This window comes from Petromyzon marinus, chromosome 41 (assembly GCF_048934315.1).
Source record: "Petromyzon marinus isolate PM22_M1 ecotype Great Lakes invasive population chromosome 41, UKy_Petmar_22M1.pri1.0, whole genome shotgun sequence".
Classification (NCBI taxonomy): Eukaryota; Metazoa; Chordata; class Hyperoartia; order Petromyzontiformes; family Petromyzontidae; genus Petromyzon; species Petromyzon marinus.
The window spans coordinates 1361259-1382521 of record NC_133707.1 but is presented as its reverse complement, the minus strand read 5'-3'; the positions used below and the strand labels follow the sequence as shown (position 1 = coordinate 1382521).

The following is a 21263-nucleotide window of genomic DNA, read 5'->3' as shown; positions in this document are numbered from 1 at the left end:
AGATATTCAACCCAATCATAAACTTCGGCTTTGGCAACCAAAGCCATGAATTCAAAAATTGTCCAATTATTAACGTCTGTTTTATGCGTGTGTTTTATTTGTGCTTCCATTGTTTTGCAGAATTCCAAATTCTAAATCAGGCCTGAAAACGGCGATGTTAAACACAAGCCACGCTGAGTTGGTGTGTGACTCATGGAAATACAAAGGCCACCCTGACAGCCTGCGCTTAATCCAGACTTGTATAAAAAATGGATTTCCCAATAGCTGTGTCCTGGACGCTTCTGGAAGTCCAGTCGCCTGGATTCTCGGCTACTCATATGGAGCGCTTGGCTTTGCATTTGTGAGGCCTGACTACCGCAAGAAGGGTCTGTTGTTACAGTGTATGGCAGCAATTCTACCCACATTAAATGAGGATTTACCTCTGTTTGGTTATATTAATGAGGAAAACACCGCTTCATTACAGTGGGCCACAAAAATTGGGCTTTCAAAGCCGATTGACCATGGGTTTGCATGGGTGACTGCAGAGCCCTGATCTGTGCTGTCTTAATATTTAGTGAGGAGTGATGAATCCTCACTTGATATTTTCTAGAATTCTGTTATGTGGGCTTGTAGTAGGCACTGACTACTAGTCGAGTACAATGTATACCTATCTATAACGATCCCAGTACTGTCCTTAATGACAAACGGTAACCCCCAGCACTATTCCACGGGCAGTTTTTGCAAACCCACTGCACGCACCTCCACAATCGCACAAGGACAAAGTACATCATATCACCTCTGCACAGGTTATTTTTTCATAGATTGGCTGCTTCATGGTCTCTTTTTTAATACCCAAAATTTCAGAAAGTACCGGGTGCGGATCGCAACTGCAGGGGTTGTGAAGGCTGTGCACTTTCCACAACTCGCGCTCCCCTCTCTCCACGTGGATTCCGCACAGCCACGCTGTAACACGCTGTAATGAATCCGCGACAGAATGAATGAGAAACAACCGAATGCGAATGCTCAGGGAAGGCAATCGTCACCAATGGGCGGACTAACAGCCATAAAATGTTTTACACTAATGGCAGCCCAAACTGACAGCCCAGTCTACCATGTGAGCCTCTCCTGCCTATGTTGTTGTGGATGTTAAGTTTGCTTTTTCCCCAAAAATCATACTTTTAAATGTTAGCCCGTCCTAGGACGGAAGCTGTAATATTAAAGATGTAAATTGACGTTTTATTGTGTGATTGTTAATTTTATTAGGAAACGTAGCACATAAAGACATTTTTCTTAACTTAAAATGAAATTATTGACTTTGGAAGAGTTCTCGATATACGATGTTTTGTGCGAATCCCTTATCACTGATCAAAAGGTTTCCCTGCAATTTATTGGAGTACGTTGCCATTGGAGTCGATCGGCTTTTCCACTTTCACTTTGCCTTTCCGACAGCAACTTGTGAACTTTCCATCTGATGGTCGCTCCTCAGCAAAATTTAGTGAACCACAACACACTGCAGTTGTGTTCAATCACTTGCAGTTTCACAAAGTCATTTGCCGTAGCACGAATAGCTTGACTACGACGTTCTTGTCCTGCGAGACGATTTTCAGCATTGGCAGCGAGGCGAGCTTGTGTCGTATGTGGAGTTTCTCGCTTGCGTCGATTTGCTTGATAAAGAGCGTCAGCTGCACGTCGAGATTGCGTCTGAACCGGACTTTCTTGTTCTCGTCGATTTGCTTGCCTTTCGGCATTCTCTGTAAGAATTCTGTCCAAAGTGTCTTGGCTCTGGCGAGCTCTCCATCTCTGCTGTCTTGCTCTTTGCAAACGGCGTTTCTTAGCTGCAGTATTGTCATCCTCCGTGATGTTTGGCAATCCTGTGCTGACGTATTTAGATCTCACGACACTTAACGTGCTCCAGCAGCTGGAACACTGCGAAAAAGGTTGTCTCGCGCTTTTTAGACACTGTATAGGGGCCAAATCTAGCTAGAATAGAGGCAAAATAAGCATTAAAATTGGTAAAAAAAATTTTACCACAATAGGCCAAAGGCAAACAATCTCTTGGCTGTATAATTTGAAAAAACCCCTAACTTCACTTTAGCACTGTTTTCAAATCACCTGAAGCTGTTAACTGACAAATGTGTCTTCACCGATGGACGCTTGATAGCGAAGAGTGAAAAAAGGTGAGTGCTGATAGTGTCTGAAGTTACTTAGCAAATAACGAAGAGCAAAGAGAAGCATTGGAGTTACGAATAAAATTGATCGGAGTCTAATTTTATCTTGTCTAAATGTAATGGCAGGGATTATTTTAAAAAAAGAATGTCATCAAACACTTCACTGCATTTCACTGTAGCGCTGTATTAATGGCAGTGAATGTTGCACAAAGGAAGTCATAAAACACCTCACAGCATTTGACCGCAGCACTGCATTTAACGGACGTTCAATTACTTGCAATTCTCTGCTCTGATACGTACTTATCTTCCGCTTTCACTCACTGGGGTTGAAAACAATTGGAATTCGATACAATGTCTGCAAAGTAGCATAGACATTTTTATTGTAGCATAATTTGGAAGCGTAAAGTAGACTTGCCTTGTGTTGGACGTGCCTAAGAAGTAAATACAGGCACCAAATGCACTTTCTGTAAAGATATGTAAAATCGAAAGCGAATTTGCATAACATTTTCATTTTTTTAAATCATAGCCGCTCGATCTTCTGCGTGAGACACAAAACCCAGGCACACGTGAATAATAATGAGGGGGGGGGGGCATGTGGAGTGACGTCACACACGCAGCCATTTTTGGCTCGTTATATTAGTTGCTGTGTTTTCTTTATTAGCTTTAGTTTCCATAAAGAAAAGTCTAAATGAAAGCTAATTTGTGTAAACAAATTTTCGTTTCCCCTCCACCTTCTTCATGCGGAGTGACATCACCCGTTCATGATTATTAATGACTGGGGGGGGGGGTCCATGTGGAGGATCCCACCTGTTCATGATTATTAATGAGGGGGGCTGGTCGACGTGGAGGGACGTCACGTGCATTACACACAGACATTCTTGGCTCATATTAGGGATTTCATAGTTCCTTGTATATCTATGTGTGTATTCAAGTGGAAAAAACAGACTGAGCAAAAGTCAATTATCACCAGTGAGAAGCTGGAAAAACAGAACAGCTTGCCTGGCATGATAAAAATCACCAATGCGTGTAAAGTTGTCTGCTTAGGCCAGGGGTGTCCAAACTACGGACCGCGGGCCAACTGCGGCCCGCGGTCCAATTTTTATTGGCCCGCAGCAAATTCTGAAAATATAATAGAATATGGGCCGCACAAGAAGCTTGAGCTCAACTCTGTTGCACTTCTCAGTTTCAACACTAGATGGAGCCAGCCACGGAAAACCGTGCTTCTTCACTAAACAAAATTAAGCAAAGAAAAACTTTTACCGCGAGTCACCAGAAATGGCAGCACCGAAGAAACGCAAAATAGCGAGTGAGTGTGGAAGATTTCAAACACGGTGGGAAAATGAATATTTTTTCAAAGAAATCAACGGAAAGTGTGTCTGTTTGATTTGCAATGAAGATGTTGCTGTGATGAAAGAGTATAATGTCCGTCGGCACTATGAGACCAAACATCAGAGCTACACATCGTACACCGGTGCCGAACGAACACAGAAAGTCAAGCAAATGGCGGCTAGCCTGCAAGCTCAACAACAAACATTTTTTCGTAGTAACAAAATACAGGAAAACGCCACAACAGCAAGCTATGAAGTCACTAAACTTATTGCCCAGCACAGCAAACCGTTCTCAGACGGTGATTTCATAAAGCAGTGCCTCATCAAAGTCACAGAAATAATGTGCCCGGTAAAAGTGCAGGATTTCAACAGCGTGAGCTTATCCAGAAATACAGTGGCGCGGAGAATCGAGGACTTGTCAGCTAACTTGAAACTTCAGCTGAGAGACAAAGCTTGTGCTTTTGATTTTTACTCGATAGCATGCGACGAGAGCACAGATGCCACAGACACCGCGCAGCTGTTAATTTTTTTGCAGGAAGTAGATGATAATTTTTGCTGTACGGAGGAACTGCTTGATATGATGAGCCTAAAAGGCACAACGACGGGTAGAGATATTTTTGAAGCTGTGTCAGAGGCAGTTGAATAGATGGGGCTTAAATGGGACAAGCTCTGTGGAGTAACAACGGATGGAGCTCCGGCCATGATGGGCGAGCGCAAAGGAATGGCATCGATGGTGTGCGCCAAGGTAAAAGAGAGCGGAGGTGAGGCTGTTAGGATGCACTGTATAATCCACCAAGAAGCACTGTGTGCCAAGACTGTGCAGCTGGGCGATGTGATGAAAACTGTTGTAAAAACTGTCAACATAATTCGAGCTAGAGGACTGTACCACAGAGAATTTCAAGCTTTCCTATCTGATGTGGATGCTGAATACGGGGATGTACTCTACCACTCTGATATGCGCTGGCTCAGCCGCGGCTCTGTGCTGCAGCGGTTTTATTCGCTGAGATCAGAAATCGACCAGTTTTTGAAAGAGAAGGGCCGACCTCTTCATGAACTGAGTGACCCTCGGTGGCTGGCAGACCTGGCATTTTTAGTTGATCTTACTCATCATCTGAATACACTGAACAAGAACCTACAAGGCAAAGAACAGCTGGTGCCACACCTGTATGCACACATGAAAGCCTTCTGTGTAAAGCTCTGCCTGTTTGAGACACAACTACGAAGCTTTAATGCTGCACACTTCCCTGCACTGTCTGAAATCAAGTCTGCTTTTCAAAAGGCCGACCTTCCTGCTAAAAAGGAGAATATGTGTCTGTGATTGTATCTCTCGTGACAGAATTCAACCAGCGTTTCCAAGATTTTTCTGTCATTGAAAAACAAATCAAGCTGTTCTCGACCCCCTTCCTGGTGGATGCAGAAGAAGTGGAAGAGAGGCTGCAGTTAGAACTGATTGAAATGCAATGTGATGATTCTCTGAAGTCAACATCAGCTTCTCTCCCTCCCTGACTTCTATCAGAGTTTGGATAATGCCAAGTTTCCTCTGATGAGACGCCACGCAAAAAGAATGATGAGCCTGTTCGGCTCAACATACATATGTGAACAAACATTTTCTCTGTTTAATCAGAACAAAAGCAGACTGAGAACCAGAATGACTGATAGCCATCTCTGTGAAGTCCTTCGTGTCTCAACCACCAAACTTTCTCCTGACATGTCAGCCATCCTTCAATCCAAAGAACAGCATCACTGCTACCACTGAGTGCAATGTTCTTCACATTATAGGTGAGTTAGAAATACACACAGTATTCATGTGTCAATATGTCACCTCTAGTGTGTGGCCCGGCCTTTTGTTTATTTTTCTGTATTTGGCTCTCACTAAAAAAACTTTGGACACCCCTGGCTTAGGCTGTTGGATATTTACCCTTCCAGGAACTAATCCAACTCATGTGGTCAATCCAATGGCAGGCCATGAAGGAAGCTAACACCTTGGGTAAGGAGTGACCCAGCATCCGTTCCTGAGAAATATATTCAGTAAACCCTCTCCATCCACGAGAGATAGTTCTTGAAAACGCTCGCGAATCCAGAATTACAAAATGCAGAAACTTTGCTCCAATGGGGAAAATTGGGTTACGATCCTGGTACGAGTGAACATTATGGGTGGCTCTTGGAGGTGGCTGAGGAGTTCAATTGTGGATCCGCAGATCTTTCGGCATTTGGGGCACGCGGTCCCAGATGGGAGTAGCATCTGCAGTGCCGGGTCAGCTTCCTTTTCCTTTATTTTTGTCACGGCGATCCACTTTGGTAGAGACGTTGGGTCGGCGCTGCTGCTGGATGCAGCTCCCAGGGTCACTCCACCCCTGGCCACGCCTACTCTTTCGAACCTTCTGGAGGGACTCCGACTATTGCGTAATCCCCCAGCCCCCACTGGGGGCCTGGGGTGTGTTCCTCCGGTTCCCAACCGCCCTCTGGGTTCCCTGGCCTAACGGCGTTACTTCGTACAGGACGGACTCGCTGTTGCACCCCCTGTTGACCCGTGGCTGACGATACACCAGGTAAGTAGTGGTAACCCCGTGTAACGAACACAATACCCACTTCAAATAAATTAATGATAAGCGCACAAGATGAGATGTTATCACTATGTACCTTCTGTAAACGGTCTGAGATGTATCTCTTAACCATTTTATTTTACCGTCTAAATGTTTTCATTGCTCAAGTCTTGTAAGTAGATTATCATGGTTAACGGTATTAAAGGCGTTTGACAATTCGATGAATAGCGCAAAGCAGTTGTGGCCTTTATCCAGGTTACTGAAAATAAATGCACTACATCCATCATTGCTGTGGTGGTGCAGCTATCTTCAAACAAAAACCAGACTTTACTGTGAAGGCGATTGTGACTTTTCAGCTAGCACCATGCTACTATAATTATTAGGGTCTTTTTTGGAGCAATTTTTATAAAGTGGACGAATAAGAGAGGATTTACACTCGACCATAAATGTATCTTTGATAAGTAAGAGGTTCAAATGTGTGTGAGGGGTTTATAAAAGAGACCTGCCACAGCCACAAGTGCAAATACAGGCAACTCGTCTTCACCCGTGGATGATGATGCCTTAATTGATGCCAGCTTATGCAATACATCCAGTTCAGGTATGGGACGAAACAAGAATTATGAATGATGACTCTCACGAACATTTTTAGGGTTGATGTGTGAAGAAGAAGAAGTGAGTGATGTGAACAGTGCTGTATTTGGATACATTTTACCCTGGTGTGTTTTGTCAAAGATATGCCCTGCTGATCCAAAATGAGAATTAAATCCATTGACAATTTCTTGTTTTCTGAACAGTTATTTGCCATCCAATAAGAATTTTTTTGGAAGAACATTTTGCTTTCCTTTGTTTTCAACTGAGTTAAACAGTTGCCAGAAACTTTTTGTATTTATTTGTGAATTTATGGTGGTTTGGTGGTAGTAAAAAATGTTGCAATTCTTACTTGGAGAGTCCATCTATTTCTAAGTGTACTATAGTAATCCAGTCGGGGAGGTTATTTGACGGTTTTGCATTATTCCAGGCTATATATATTTTTTTTATTAATTCAGAAATGTTCACATCAAACCAAGGTGGACTATCACCCGTTTTAAATTTTTTAAGCGGGTAGAATGACCCCAGTAATGTCCTTAACGACGAACTGGAATCCTGAGCACTATCCATCTACAGACGGTTATTGCACACCACTGCACACACGACCGCAATATCACGAAGACAAAAGTCACCTGACCCTCACTCTGCACGGGTTCCTAGCTGTGTGCGGATGTGGTTGCACTAAAAGAGTGTGACCCTGGGCTGCGGGAGGGCGAGAGAGGCACGCACAAGAGCTGCGGGCCTGATGCCACGTGGGAGCCTGACCTCGCCTGAAAATAAACATTCTCGTGCAAAATAACAAATTTTAACTCACACTCCCATACATAAATTCATGCAAATTCACACATCACTTTAAAAGAGCATAAAATACTCTATATTTAACCGACCTCAGCTGCAATCCTGCTTAAGTGCATGGAGTGATGACATTTTGCACAGGGACTTGATGCAACATGAGCAGCCATGTTGCATTTGGCTTGTTTTCCTGGCAGCTGATTGGCTGGTGTAGTGGGGATCATGACAATCCCTAGCAACCACTGTAGCGCGTCCCTCTTTGCACTACACACTTTCGGAGCATCCATATATATGTAGTGGCTCAGTTGCAGACAGGGTTCTTTAAGGAACCTTTTATTCTAGACGTTGGGGAGATAACCGCGCCCCACGTGCTTACACGCTAGTCACACATCCGTCTCTTTCGAGGGCACTACCTAGCTAGAACAGTTGGCAGGTTGCCTAGCTAGCGGCGCCTAAGGTGGTCGAGATGGCGGCGACGAAGGTGACGAACCGCAACACAGAGAGGGGATCCACTTGCAGCAACCGCCCTGAGCCCACGTCCCGGGGCCCCTCTTATCCTCCTGGCGTGGTCTCGCCCCGCCCCCGCCACGCCCGTGCCACGCCCCTTTTCTAGAACCTACTAGCAGGATCTCGGGCTTCCAGATCGACCCCTTCCTGGGCTTCCTCTTCGATACCCTTCTCCTGACGTGCGTACTGATCCCTGCTGCCAGTACCACTTGCCCGTCAGCAGCCCGCGTTATGACACTACATATATATCTGCCTGAGAGGATTTATGCAGTTTTTTCTGTAATCAGGCCCCTAGTCTTTTGGCAGAGAGAGCCCCTTGTGGGCAACTTCCGCAATAGACCTCATGACCCATGCAACATTTCACGATGTGGGATTCACCCTTTCTCAGAGCACCAGGCTACAAAGGCCTGAATCTTAATGATGGAAGCACTGAAAAGAGGTCTCGCCTTTCTTGTTGTTCTTGCAGTACTTTAATAAGCAGTGCTGAACACATATAGGCATGCATACGTGATTTATTGTTTCCTTAACATGTGGGAAAATGTGTTTAATCATTTACCAATGTTAAACAGTTGTAATTTGTAAATGTGCTTTGTAAAATTGTTACGTTAAAATCAGTTCAGTATGCCATGCCATTTCACCTGTACATAAAACCAACTCTTCTGACCGTTCAAGACACATTAAGTTTAATAAAATATCGAAACAGATACGAGATTTGTCCTTTCTCTGAAGCAGAATTGCCTTGGTAATAACAAACGTTTACCATTCGTGGTCTGCGAATTATTAAATATGTGGTATGTTAAATGTACTGTTACATAGCTCGAGTGAAGTTAAACTTTTCTGTCTGTGGTGGCAAGTTTCCTCAACAAAAAACATTCAAACAACCATTTACGAATCAAATATATTTTTCCTCATCATTGTGATTATGAAAATACATCATATTATTGAGACAATTCGTATGTAATCGTTCCGAGCACGAAATGTGTTTTATAAGGGCAGGTCGGGGTACAGTAGGAAACCTGAAAAGGTGCCGTCAGCGCCAGAATCTGTGTAAACCTTTGTGTGAGAACTTTCTGTTTGTAGCCACACTTCATCACCCTTTGTCAAACGCAAGACTGAAGCGCCTGACAAGCTGTAATAGGCCGTGACGGAGGAATATCTAAACTGAACTGCGTGTCCATTGCGTCTCAGGGAAACCCGGATGCTGCCACTGCTACCGGTGAGATGGTAGTCAAAGTAATAGACGCCCGGGAAATGGCAAGTGAACTTGCCGGTGAACGTGTTGTAATGATTCTGCTCATTGTACGTGACCTTGCCGAATGTTATAGGGGAGCCGCTGCGAGGGTTAGATCCAGACAGACCCACGGTGAATGCGGATCTGGGGATGGCAGCCGGGACTTCTCCTTTGTCTCCCTTTTCACCCTGAAGTCCACGATCCCCTTTCTCTCCAGCGGGGCCCATCGGTCCAAATTTTCCAGGCAACCCTGCGAAGGGATTACAAAAAGTTTCTGCACCTTTAAAAATTGTAACGCAAGTGTCTCCGGTTGCTGTGATTCATCGTGTAACCGTGCTTGTGTCTAGCAGGCGTACGTCAGTGGACAATAACGTAGGCCCATAAATGATTTTGTAAATCCTGCATTAAACACACTAAGCCCAACGCATTGCACCTTGGTTATTTACCTAATAATTTTTGATGGCGATATTTAAAAAAAAAATGTAAAAAAATATCCAATAAAATTAACATTCACAAACCCTGGAATCAGTCCCGACATATACATATGAATGATGCTTAGAAAGATAAGTCATCAGAGCTGAGCCTTTGTCAATAGTGAAAGCAATGATCCCGTGTGCTTAACACAATCGACGCTCTGTATTATAGTGCCGCCACAAAAGTTTACACCTGAAGGACTTTGTAACGCCTGGCTATGGTGGGGGTGTGGTGACAGGTCAAGGTTTTTTTTTTTTACCGGCCTCTCCTGCGCTCCCTTTGTCCCCTTTCACGCCATCATCCCCCTGGTCTCCTTTATCGCCGTTCTTGCCAGGCTGGCCGTCATGCCCGTCCCGTCCATCTCGCCCAAGAGGACCGATCGGGCCCGGGTTTCCCGGGATCCCGTGATTCCCCGGGATCCCCGGCATGCCTGTGTAGCACCTTCCCCCATCCTGCTCGGCACTACGGTCGCTATCTGCGGCGGCGGCCGTCAGTGGCATCAACAGTTGCTGCTGAAGCAGCAGTAGCAGCAGTAGCAGTGGGTGGCTGGATCTCGGACAGAGGGCCATCCTCTGTTGCAGGTGGAAGTCATGAAGCCCGGGAATAATTTGAGCAAATGGAAAGGGGGGTGAGTGGGGGGGGCATTGGTCAGTATCACTTTTCTAAGAGATTATCCACCTCCCATGTTGTGTACCCCCTACAGTATGTAACCCACAATCCCATTGCTCTACCGATGATAAAATAATGTAATGCCGAAAAACTAAACTGCCGTTGAAATGAGAAAACAATGAAAAAAAAGTCACCGTCTTCTCTTGAAATGAATATACTGTCGTTGAAGTTTTCGTTATTGCTCAAGTGATTCCTCAAAAGCAGTTCCACGTGTGAACATTTAAAAAGGTGAATAAAAGTATCTTTACAACATTGCAAATTACCCAAATGAAGATACAAAGTCATGCATGTCTATCACTGTAAGATACATTGTTAAAGTTCGGCGAGCACATTATTTGTCAGAAATGCAAGAAAATTCATCTCGCTGCAGTTTAAGCCAGCGGTTGAGCGATTGTGAAAAGCATGAGACTATTTCCCTACTGCTCGTCCCGCGAAGTGAACCCGACTTACCTTCTTGGATCTGCAAACGGAAGCTGATACAATAACCACCAATGTTCAAGGCGAACAGCTCGTCGGTGTTGACGGTGGCTTTGGTTTTATAGCTGGACCAGGAGGCGCGGTGGAGTGGCAGGAAAAGGTGCAGCTCAGGAATGTGGAAGTTTAAGCAAATCTGGGGCGAGGTATCGAAAGTGGTTTCTCAAGGGGAGGGACTGGGATTGGATTCTCGGATGAACCGACTCTGGCACGGCTCGTGTGCTGTGGAGAAGTTACGGTATCATCAGAATATTTATTTATGCTGAAGGAATCCGATGAGCTATGAAGCTCTACTTTACAAATGCCCAGTCGGGGCAGGTAAGAACGTTACAACAATACAAAAAAAACACGATAGGAGTGCAAAGTACAAGAAGGTACACAAATCGTCCAAACACAAACAAATAAAATTAAACCATCCCCATCCTACCAGGCAAAGCCTACTGAGGTATTCACTTATTTTTCAGAAGCGACCTGGCCACAAATGATAGCTCAATAAAGTAGCCCATTATTTGGACGTTTATAGCACCAAAATAATAATAATAAACATTGACTGAAGCCGAGGACCATAATGGGTTCTTTGTTTATTAAAGTTGTTTTCAATTGAAACAAGCAGCACTTTGCACGATGCTCTCTATATTTGAATATCCCTTTTTACGCATCTTGTAATGTGCATTGTTTGTTATAGTCAATATCATCATTGCCCTGTTCATATATATATGAAGAGGAGACTTGAGATGGTTAATCCTTCTGGGGCCAATCCGTTCAGTGTCCTCCACTCAAAGAGCGGATTTCGTGTCGTACACAGCAGCGCTCCCGTGACCCTTAACCCGTGGTTGCGTGGTGTTTGTTTGTGAGGATGTCCCGAACATCCTCTACATATATAGAGGATTAAATTACCAATATGATTTGTGATTAGTTTATTTTGGGTTAGATCGTGCGGTTACTGTACTGCAGTTATAATTTAAACTTGTCATTGAGCCGAGTTAAAACAAATGGGCATTATACCTAAATGATCTAACCCAAAACTAATAATCATCAACATTGTCATGCGGGGCGGCCTCTGAGCAAAACTTTATCCCCTTTCTCCTTCCTGCTAATCAAGTACCAGCCCGAATTTTAGACTTTCTACACTGCGAGGTTGAGCCATGGGTTGCACTGGTGACAGCTGACGATCGACCACTCGGGAAGGCAGAAAATTCAGAGAGTGTAGCTTTTATTTTGACCTAAGCTCCAATTCACAAACCAACGAGCAGCAGCACTGGTGGCATTACGCCTCGTGATGTTTGCTCACTCGGCCTACCAAGATGACTCAGGTCAATGGCTTTCCCCACCCGGTGCGAGGGGTCAACATGGACTTTAGGGGCAAGAAGAGAGATGAAGGAAAATGATTGGCTCTGAGACCAATATCTACTTTCATTGAGGGTCGTGGTATCCCTATGACTTAATGGCAACTTCCTCTTCTTTAGCTATATGTTCATTGGTGGATCTTTCAATTAAACTTCATCGTGTATGGTTTAGAGCTTTGTTTGATTAGTCGCTTTCGTGACTGCAGGAATTACTCTTTGTTTTTTTCGGTAAAGTCATGTAGAAATAAAAATAAAATTATATAATAGCATACGACGTTTCGATCGCAACACAAGCAATCATCATCAGGCAGAGGAAACACATAACCGCAGAGATATATATATACAGACCTTAAGTAGGGGGAATTAACACATATATACCAGGGGACACAGAGAGACGGAACATCACACTAAATCAAACAGGGTTTAGCAAAATTTGGAAACTATATAAAGCAACACAAACGGTCGGTTAAAACACAATTAACGCATGGTTTGGTTGAATACGCTGTTTCAAAGATTGTTAAATTGTAAGTTAAGTGTGAAATTTAAGATAGTGATAGAATACTTACCATAGAAAGACCTTTGAGGGGGAGACACGCGCACAGTTAAGCAGTAAAGTAAATCTGTCCCGAGGCTTTAAGAAGGCGAGCGATGTAGGAGGGCCAAGGTCCACAGACAATGGGACACAAATGTGCATGATACAAGTTATCAGGCACACAGTTGTCAGGCACCCAATGCACAGCAGCGCACACCTAGAGGTCCCCAGGCACACAACCATAGGCAGAGGCAACACAGCGACACAAATCCAAAATGCGCAACTTTAAATAAATATAGACAACACGTTCTACTTAATTAAATAGACTTGTTAATAAATGTTTTCTCCTACAACATCAGAGTGCAGCGCCACATTAAATACGAACTACAATGACAATAGTTTAAAGCGATTTGAAGCATTTTTTTGGGGGGGGGGGGAAGCAGAGCTTTGTGACGTCATATTTAAGGGGGGGTCTGACTTTTTGTGACGCCGTGTGATGACGGGGGGGGAGGTCAAAATCGTCCAAAATCGCGTGACGTCATTTATGGACGGCCCCCATACTGGGGCACCGAGTACACAAAGGCCACCGTTGATGCCCGTGGCATTGGTGCTGATGCTGCCCAGCCGGTGCTTGCCAGTTTGTGGACCAGGGTGACCCTCGTTTTGATCTTGGCGGCTACCTTTTTCAGGCGTTCGTGGGGAGAGGTAAGAGAGTGTGGAGAGGTGAAGTATGGTTAGATGAAACTGGAGAAGTAGGAGAGTAATGGAGAGTAGAGCGATGAGGAGTAGGAGAACACTGGGAGTAGAATGAGATGAGTGGGGATGGGTAGGAGACAAATGGTGAGTAGACTGAGATTAGCGGGGAGAGGTAAGAGAGGCGTGGAGGGGGTCGAGTGAGGTGAGAGGGGAGGGGTTGGAATGTATAGGGGACTCGAGTGAGGTGAGAGGGGTAGGAGAGTGATGGAGAGTGGTGAGGTGAGAGGGGTAGGAGAGTGATGGAGAGGAGTGAGGTGAGAGGGGTAGGAGAGTGATGGAGGGGAGCAGTAGCGGGTCGTGATATTTCCACGAGGGGAAGCTGTGGTGAGTGCTTTCTGAAAAGAACTTGTTCTCATTAAGAAAAACCTCGTCATGTTATTGACCTTCCCGTGAAAGTGATAGAACTGTTTATCTACCAACGGTGAGTCATTCATAAACAATACGAAACATAACAACAAAGCACTCAAATACTGTCCTCATGACCTTCAAGTCCACAGTACACACTTTGACACTTCCAAAATCCTAGAGCGTTGTAGGCTCTGTGACCTGCTACATATTTACACAGCGCCACCTCGCGCTGTGACACCGCCGTCTCATTACAGCCACGGGCGCCGTTTTCGCCGCCCTGAATGTGTCTCCAGCGGCGTGGCTACAACGCTGGAAGCTGCTCAACGCAGTCAGTGAAGGGAAATCTCTCACTGGAAATCTCTCACTGGGAATCTCTCACTGGGAATCTCTCACTGGGAATCTCTCACTAGAAATCTCTCACTGGGAATATCTCACTGGAAATCTCTCACTGGGAATCTCTCACTGGAAATCTCTCACTGGGAATCTCTCACTATAAATCTCTCACTGGGAATCTCCCACTGGAAATCTCGCACTGGGAATCTCTCACTGGGAATCTCTCACTGGAAATCTCTCACTGGGAATCTCTCACTGGAAATCTCTCACTGGAAATCTCTCACTGGGAATCTCTCACTGGAAATCTCTCACTGGAAATCTCTCACTGGGAATCTCTCACTGGGAATCTCTCACTGGGAATCTCTCACTGGAAATCTGTCACTGGGAATCTCTCACTGGAAATCTCTCACTGGGAATCTCCCACTATACATCTCTCACTGGGAATCTCCCACTGGAAATCTCTCACTGGGAATCTCTCACTGGGAATCTCTCACTGGAAATCTCTCACTGGGAATCTCTCACTGGAAATCTCTCACTGGAAATCTCTCACTGGGAATCTCTCACTGGAAATCTCTCACTGGAAATCTCTCACTGGAAATCTCTCACTGGAAATCTCTCACTAGGAATCTCTCACTGGGAATCTCTCACTGGAAATCTCTCACTGGGAATCTCTCACTGGGAATCTCTCACTGGAAATCTCTCACTGGGAATCTCTCACTATAAATCTCTCACTGGAAATCTCTCACTGGAAATCTCTCACTGGGAATCTCTCACTGGAAATCTCTCACTGGGAATCTCTCACTGGGAATCTCTCACTGGGAATCTCTCACTGGGAATCTCTCACTGGGAATCTCTCACTGGGAATCTCTCACTGGAAATCTCTCACTGGGAATCTCTCACTGGAAATATCTCAATAGAAAACTCTCACTGGAAATCTCTGACTGGAAATCTCTCACTGGGAATCTCTCACTGGGAATCTCTCACTGGGAATCTCTCACTGGAAATCTCTCACTGGGGATCTCTCACTGGGAATCTCTCACTGGGAATCTCTCACTGGAAATCTCTCACTGGGAATCTCTCACTGGGAATCTCTCACTGGGAATCTCTCACTGGGAATCTCTCACTGGAAATCTCTCACTGGGAATCTCCCACTAGCCATCTCTCACTGGGAATCTCCCACTGGAAATCTCACACTGGGAATCTCTCACTGGGAATCTCTCACTGGAAATCTCTCACTGGGAATCTCTCACTGGAAATCTCTCACTGGAGAACTCTCACTGGGAATCTCTCACTGGAAATCTCTCACTGGAAATCTCTCACTGGGAATCTCTCACTGGAAATCTCTCACTGGAAATCTCTCACTGGGAATCTCTCACTGGGAATCTCTCACTGGAAATCTCTCACTGGGAATCTCTCACTGGGAATCTCTCACTGGAAATCTCTCACTGGGAATCTCTCACTGGGAATCTCTCACTGGGAATCTCTCACTGGAAATCTCTCACTGGGAATCTCTCACTGGGAATCTCTCACTGGGAATCTCTCACTGGAAATCTCTCACTGGGAATCTCCCACTAGCCATCTCTCACTGGGAATCTCCCACTGGAAATCTCACACTGGGAATCTCTCACTGGGAATCTCTCACTGGAAATCTCTCACTGGGAATCTCTCACTGGAAATCTCTCACTGGAGAACTCTCACTGGGAATCTCTCACTGGAAATCTCTCACTGGAAATCTCTCACTGGGAATCTCTCACTGGAAAATCTCTCACTGGAAATCTCTCACTGGGAATCTCTCACTGGGAATCTCTCACTGGAAATCTCTCACTAGGAATCTCTCACTGGGAATCTCTCACTGGAAATCTCTCACTGGGAATCTCTCACTGGGAATCTCTCACTGGAAATCTCTCACTGGGAATCTCTCACTATAAATCTCTCACTGGGAATCTCTCACTGGGAATCTCTCACTGGGAATCTCTCACTGGGAATCTCTCACTGGAAATCTCTCACTGGGAATCTCTCACTGGAAATCTCTCACTGGGAATCTCTCACTGGAAATATCTCAATAGAAAACTCTCACTGGAAATCTCTGACTGGAAATCTCTCACTGGAAATCTCTCACTGGGAATCTCTCACTGGGAATCTCTCACTGGAAATCTCTCACTGGGAATCTCTCACTGGGAATCTCTCACTGGGAATCTGTCACTGGAAATCTCTCACTGGAAATCTCTCACTGGGAATCTCTCACTGGGAATCTCTCACTGGAAATCTCTCACTGGAAATCTCTCACTGGGAATCTCTCACTGGAATCTCTCACTGGAAAGCTCTCACAGGAAATCTCTCACTGGAAATCTCTCACTGGGAATCTCTCACTGGGAATCTCTCACTGGAAATTTCTCATTGGAAATCTCTCACTGGAAATCTCTCACTGGGAATCTCTCACTGGAAATTTCTCACTGGGAATCTCTCACTGGGAATCTCTCACTGGAAATCTCTCACTGGAAATCTCTCTCTGGGAATCTCTCACTGGAAATCTCTCACTGGAAATCTCTCACTGGGAATCTCTCACTGGAAATCTCTCACTGGGAATCTCTCACTGGGAATCTCTCACTGCAAATCACTCACTGGGAATCTCTCACTGGAAATCTCTCACTGGGAATCTCTCACTGGAAATCTCTCACTGGAAATCTCTCACTGGAAATCTCTTACTGGAAATCTCTCACTGGAAATCTCTCACTAGGAATCTCTCACTGGGAATCTCTCACTGGAAATCTCTCACTGGGAATCTCTCACTGGGAATCTCTCACTGGAAATCTCTCACTGGGAATCTCTCACTATAAATCTCTCACTGGAAATCTCTCACTGGAAATCTCTCACTGGGAATCTCTCACTGGAAATCTCTCACTGGGAATCTCTCACTGGGAATCTCTCACTGGGAATCTCTCACTGGAAATCTCTCACTGGGAATCTCTCACTGGGAATCTCTCACTGGGAATCTCTCACTGGAAATCTCTCACTGGGAATCTCTCACTGGAAATATCTCAATAGAAAACTCTCACTGGAAATCTCTGACTGGAAATCTCTCACTGGAAATCTCTCACTGGGAATCTCTCACTGGGAATCTCTCACTGGGAATCTCTCACTGGAAATCTCTCACTGGGAATCTCTCACTGGGAATGTCTCACTGGGAATCTCTCACTGGAAATCTCTCACTGGGAATCTCTCACTGGAAATCTCTCACTGGAAATCTCTCACTGGGAATCTCTCACTGGGAATCTCTCACTGGGAATCTCTCACTGGGAATCTCTCACTGGAAATCTCTCACTGGGAATCTCCCACTAGCCATCTCTCACTGGGAATCTCCCACTGGAAATCTCACACTGGGAATCTCTCACTGGGAATCTCTCACTGGAAATCTCTCACTGGGAATCTCTCACTGGAAATCTCTCACTGGAGAACTCTCACTGGGAATCTCTCACTGGAAATCTCTCACTGGAAAGCTCTCACTGGGAATCTCTCACTGGAAAACTCTCACTGGAAATCTCTCACTGGGAATCTCTCACTGGGAATCTCTCACTGGAAATCTCTCACTAGGAATCTCTCACTGGGAATCTCTCACTGGAAATCTCTCACTGGGAATCTCTCACTGGGAATCTCTCACTGGAAATCTCTCACTGGGAATCTCTCACTATAAATCTCTCACTGGAAATCTCTCACTGGGAATCTCTCACTGGGAATCTCTCACTGGGAATCTCTCACTGGGAATCTCTCACTGGAAATCTCTCACTGGGAATCTCTCACTGGAAATCTCTTACTGGGAATCTCTCACTGGAAATATCTCAATAGAAAACTCTCACTGGAAATCTCTGACTGGAAATCTCTGACTGGAAATCTCTCACTGGGAATCTCTCACTGGGAATCTCTCACTGGGAATCTCTCACTGGAAATCTCTCACTGGGAATCTCTCACTGGGAATCTCTCACTGGGAATCTGTCACTGGAAATCTCTCACTGGAAATCTCTCACTGGGAATCTCTCACTGGGAATCTCTCACTGGAAATCTCTCACTGGAAATCTCTCACTGGGAATCTCTCACTGGAAATCTCTCACTGGAAAGCTCTCACTGGAAATCTCTCACTGGAAATCTCTCACTGGGAATCTCTCACTGGGAATCTCTCACTGGAAATTTCTCATTGGAAATCTCTCACTGGAAATCTCTCACTGGGAATCTCTCACTGGAAATTTCTCACTGGGAATCTCTCACTGGGAATCTCTCACTGGAAATCTCTCACTGGAATTCTCTCACTGGGAATCTCTCACTGGAAATCTCTCACTGGAAATCTCTCACTGGAAATCTCTCACTGGGAATCTCTCACTGGAAATCTCTCACTGGGAATCTCTCACTGGGAATCTCTCACTGCAAATCACTCACTGGGAATCTCTCACTGGAAATCTCTCACTGGGAATCTCTCACTGGAAATCTCTCACTGGAAATCTCTCACTGGAAATCTCTTACTGGAAATCTCTCACTGGGAATCTCTCACTGGAAATCTCTCACTGGAAATCTCTCACTGGAAATCTCTCACTGGAAATCTCTCACTGGGAATCTCTCACTGGAAATCTCTCACTGGGAATCTCTCACTGGGAATCTCTCACTGGAAATCTCTCACTGGGAATCTCTCACTGGAAATCTCTCACTGGAAATCTCTCACTGGGAATCTCTGACTGGAAATCTCTCACTGGAAATCTCTCACTGGAAATCTCTCACTGGGAATCTCTCACTGGAAATCTCTCACTGGGAATCTCTCACTGGAAATCTCTCACTGAAAATCTCTCACTGGGAATCTCTCACTGGGAATCTCTCACTGGAAATCTCTCACTAGAAATCTCTCCCCGGGAATCTCTCACTGGAAATCTCTCACTGGAAATCTCTCACTGGGAATCTCTCACTGGAAATATCTCAATAGAAAACTCTCACTGGAAATCTCTCACTGGGAATCTCTCACTGGAAATCTCTCACTGGAAATCTCTCAATGGAAATCTCTCACTGGAAATCTCTCACTGGAAATCTCTCACTGGGAATCTCTCACTGGAAATCTCTCACTGGGAATCTCTCACTGGGAATCTCTCACTGGAAATCTCTCACTGGGAATCTCTCACTGGGAATCTCCCACTGCAAATCTCTCACTGGGAATCTCTCACTGGAAATCTCTCACTGGGAATCTCTCACTGGGAATCTCTCACTGGAAATCTCTCACTGGGAATCTCTCACTATAAATCTCTCACTGGAAATCTCTCACTGGGAATCTCTCACTGGGAATCTCTCACTGGGAATCTCTCACTGGGAATCTCTCACTGGAAATCTCTCACTGGGAATCTCTCACTGGAAATCTCTCACTGGGAATCTCTCACTGGAAATATCTCAATAGAAAACTCTCACTGGAAATCTCTGACTGGAAATCTCTGACTGGAAATCTCTCACTGGGAATCTCTCACTGGGAATCTCTCACTGGGAATCTCTCACTGGGAATCTCTCACTGGGAATCTGTCACTGGAAATCTCTCACTAGAAATCTCTCACTGGGAATCTCTCACTGGGAATCTCTCACTGGAAATCTCTCACTGGAAATCTCTCACTGGGAATCTCTCACTGGAAATCTCTCACTGGAAAGCTCTCACTGGAAATCTCTCACTGGAAATCTCTCACTGGGAATCTCTCACTGGGAATCTCTCACTGGAAATTTCTCATTGGAAATCTCTCACTGGAAATCTCTCACTGGGAATCTCTCACTGGAAATTTCTCACTGGGAATCTCTCACTGGGAATCTCTCACTGGAAATCTCTCACTGGAAATCTCTCACTGGGAATCTCTCACTGGAAATCTCTCACTGGAAATCTCTCACTGGAAATCTCTCACTGGGAATCTCTCACTGGAAATCTCTCACTGGGAATCTCTCACTGGGAATCTCTCACTGCAAATCACTCACTGGGAATCTCTCACTGGAAATCTCTCACTGGGAATCTCTCACTGGAAATCTCTCACTGGAAATCTCTCACTGGAAATCTCTTACTGGAAATCTCTCACTGGGAATCTCTCACTGGAAATCTCTCACTGGAAATCTCTCACTGGAAATCTCTCACTGGAAATCTCTCACTGGGAATCTCTCACTGGAAATCTCTCACTGGGAATCTCTCACTGGGAATCTCTCACTGGAAATCTCTCACTGGGAATCTCTCACTGGAAATCTCTCACTGGAAATCTCTCACTGGGAATCTCTGACTGGAAATCTCTCACTGGAAATCTCTCACTGGAAATCTCTCACTGGGAATCTCTCACTGGAAATCTCTCACTGGGAATCTCTCACTGGAAATCTCTCACTGAAAATCTCTCACTGGGAATCTCTCACTGGGAATCTCTCACTGGAAATCTCTCACTAGAAATCTCTCCCCGGGAATCTCTCACTGGAAATCTCTCACTGGAAATCTCTCACTGGGAATCTCTCACTGGAAATATCTCAATAGAAAACTCTCACTGGAAATCTCTCACTGGGAATCTCTCACTGGAAATCTCTCACTGGAAATCTCTCAATGGAAATCTCTCACTGGAAATCTCTCACTGGAAATCTCTCACTGGGAATCTCTCACTGGAAATCTCTCACTGGGAATCTCTCACTGGGAATCTCTCACTGGAAATCTCTCACTGGGAATCTCTCACTGGGAATCTCCCACTGCAAATCTCTCACTGGGAATCTCTCACTGGAAATCTCTCACTGGGAATCTCTCACTGGGAATCTCTCACTGGAAATCTCTCACTGGGAATCTCTCGCTGGGAATCTCTCACTGGAAATTTCTCATTGGAAATCTCTCACTGGAAATGTCTCACTGGGAATCTCTCACTGGAAATTTCTCACTGGGAATCTCTCACTGGGAATCTCTCACTGGAAATCTCTCACTGGGAATCTCTCACTGGAAATCTCTCACTAGAAATCTCTCCCCGGGAATCTCTCACTGGAAATCTCTCACTGGAAATCTCTCACTGGGAATCTCTCACTGGAAATATCTCAATAGAAAACTCTCACTGGAAATCTCTCACTGGGAATCTCTCACTGGAAATCTCTCACTGGAAATCTCTCAATGGAAATCTCTCACTGGAAATCTCTCACTGGAAATCTCTCACTGGGAATCTCTCACTGGAAATCT

General features: G+C 45.0%; 2 protein-coding genes across 5 annotated transcripts in view; one reads left to right on the top strand and one right to left on the bottom strand.

Moving 5' to 3' along the window:
* Positions 1 to 6795, top strand: part of LOC116950875 (putative glycine N-acyltransferase-like protein 1B) — a 94276-nt gene extending 87481 nt beyond the window's left edge. The window contains exon 6 of the mRNA XM_032968998.2: positions 121 to 6795. Coding sequence (XP_032824889.1) covers positions 121 to 532 — 412 coding nt within the window. The 3' untranslated portion in view covers positions 533 to 6795. The remainder of the gene's footprint in view (positions 1 to 120) is intronic.
* A 3182-nt stretch (positions 6796 to 9977) lies between these two features.
* LOC116950873 (multiple inositol polyphosphate phosphatase 1-like) overlaps positions 9978 to 21263 on the bottom strand; it is a 61590-nt gene continuing 50304 nt past the window's right edge. For all 4 annotated transcript variants that reach the window (XM_032968993.2, XM_076073211.1, XM_032968995.2 and 1 more), the window contains exon 5: positions 9978 to 10182. In XM_032968993.2, coding sequence (XP_032824884.1) covers positions 10110 to 10182 — 73 coding nt within the window. In that variant the 3' untranslated portion in view covers positions 9978 to 10109. The remainder of the gene's footprint in view (positions 10183 to 21263) is intronic.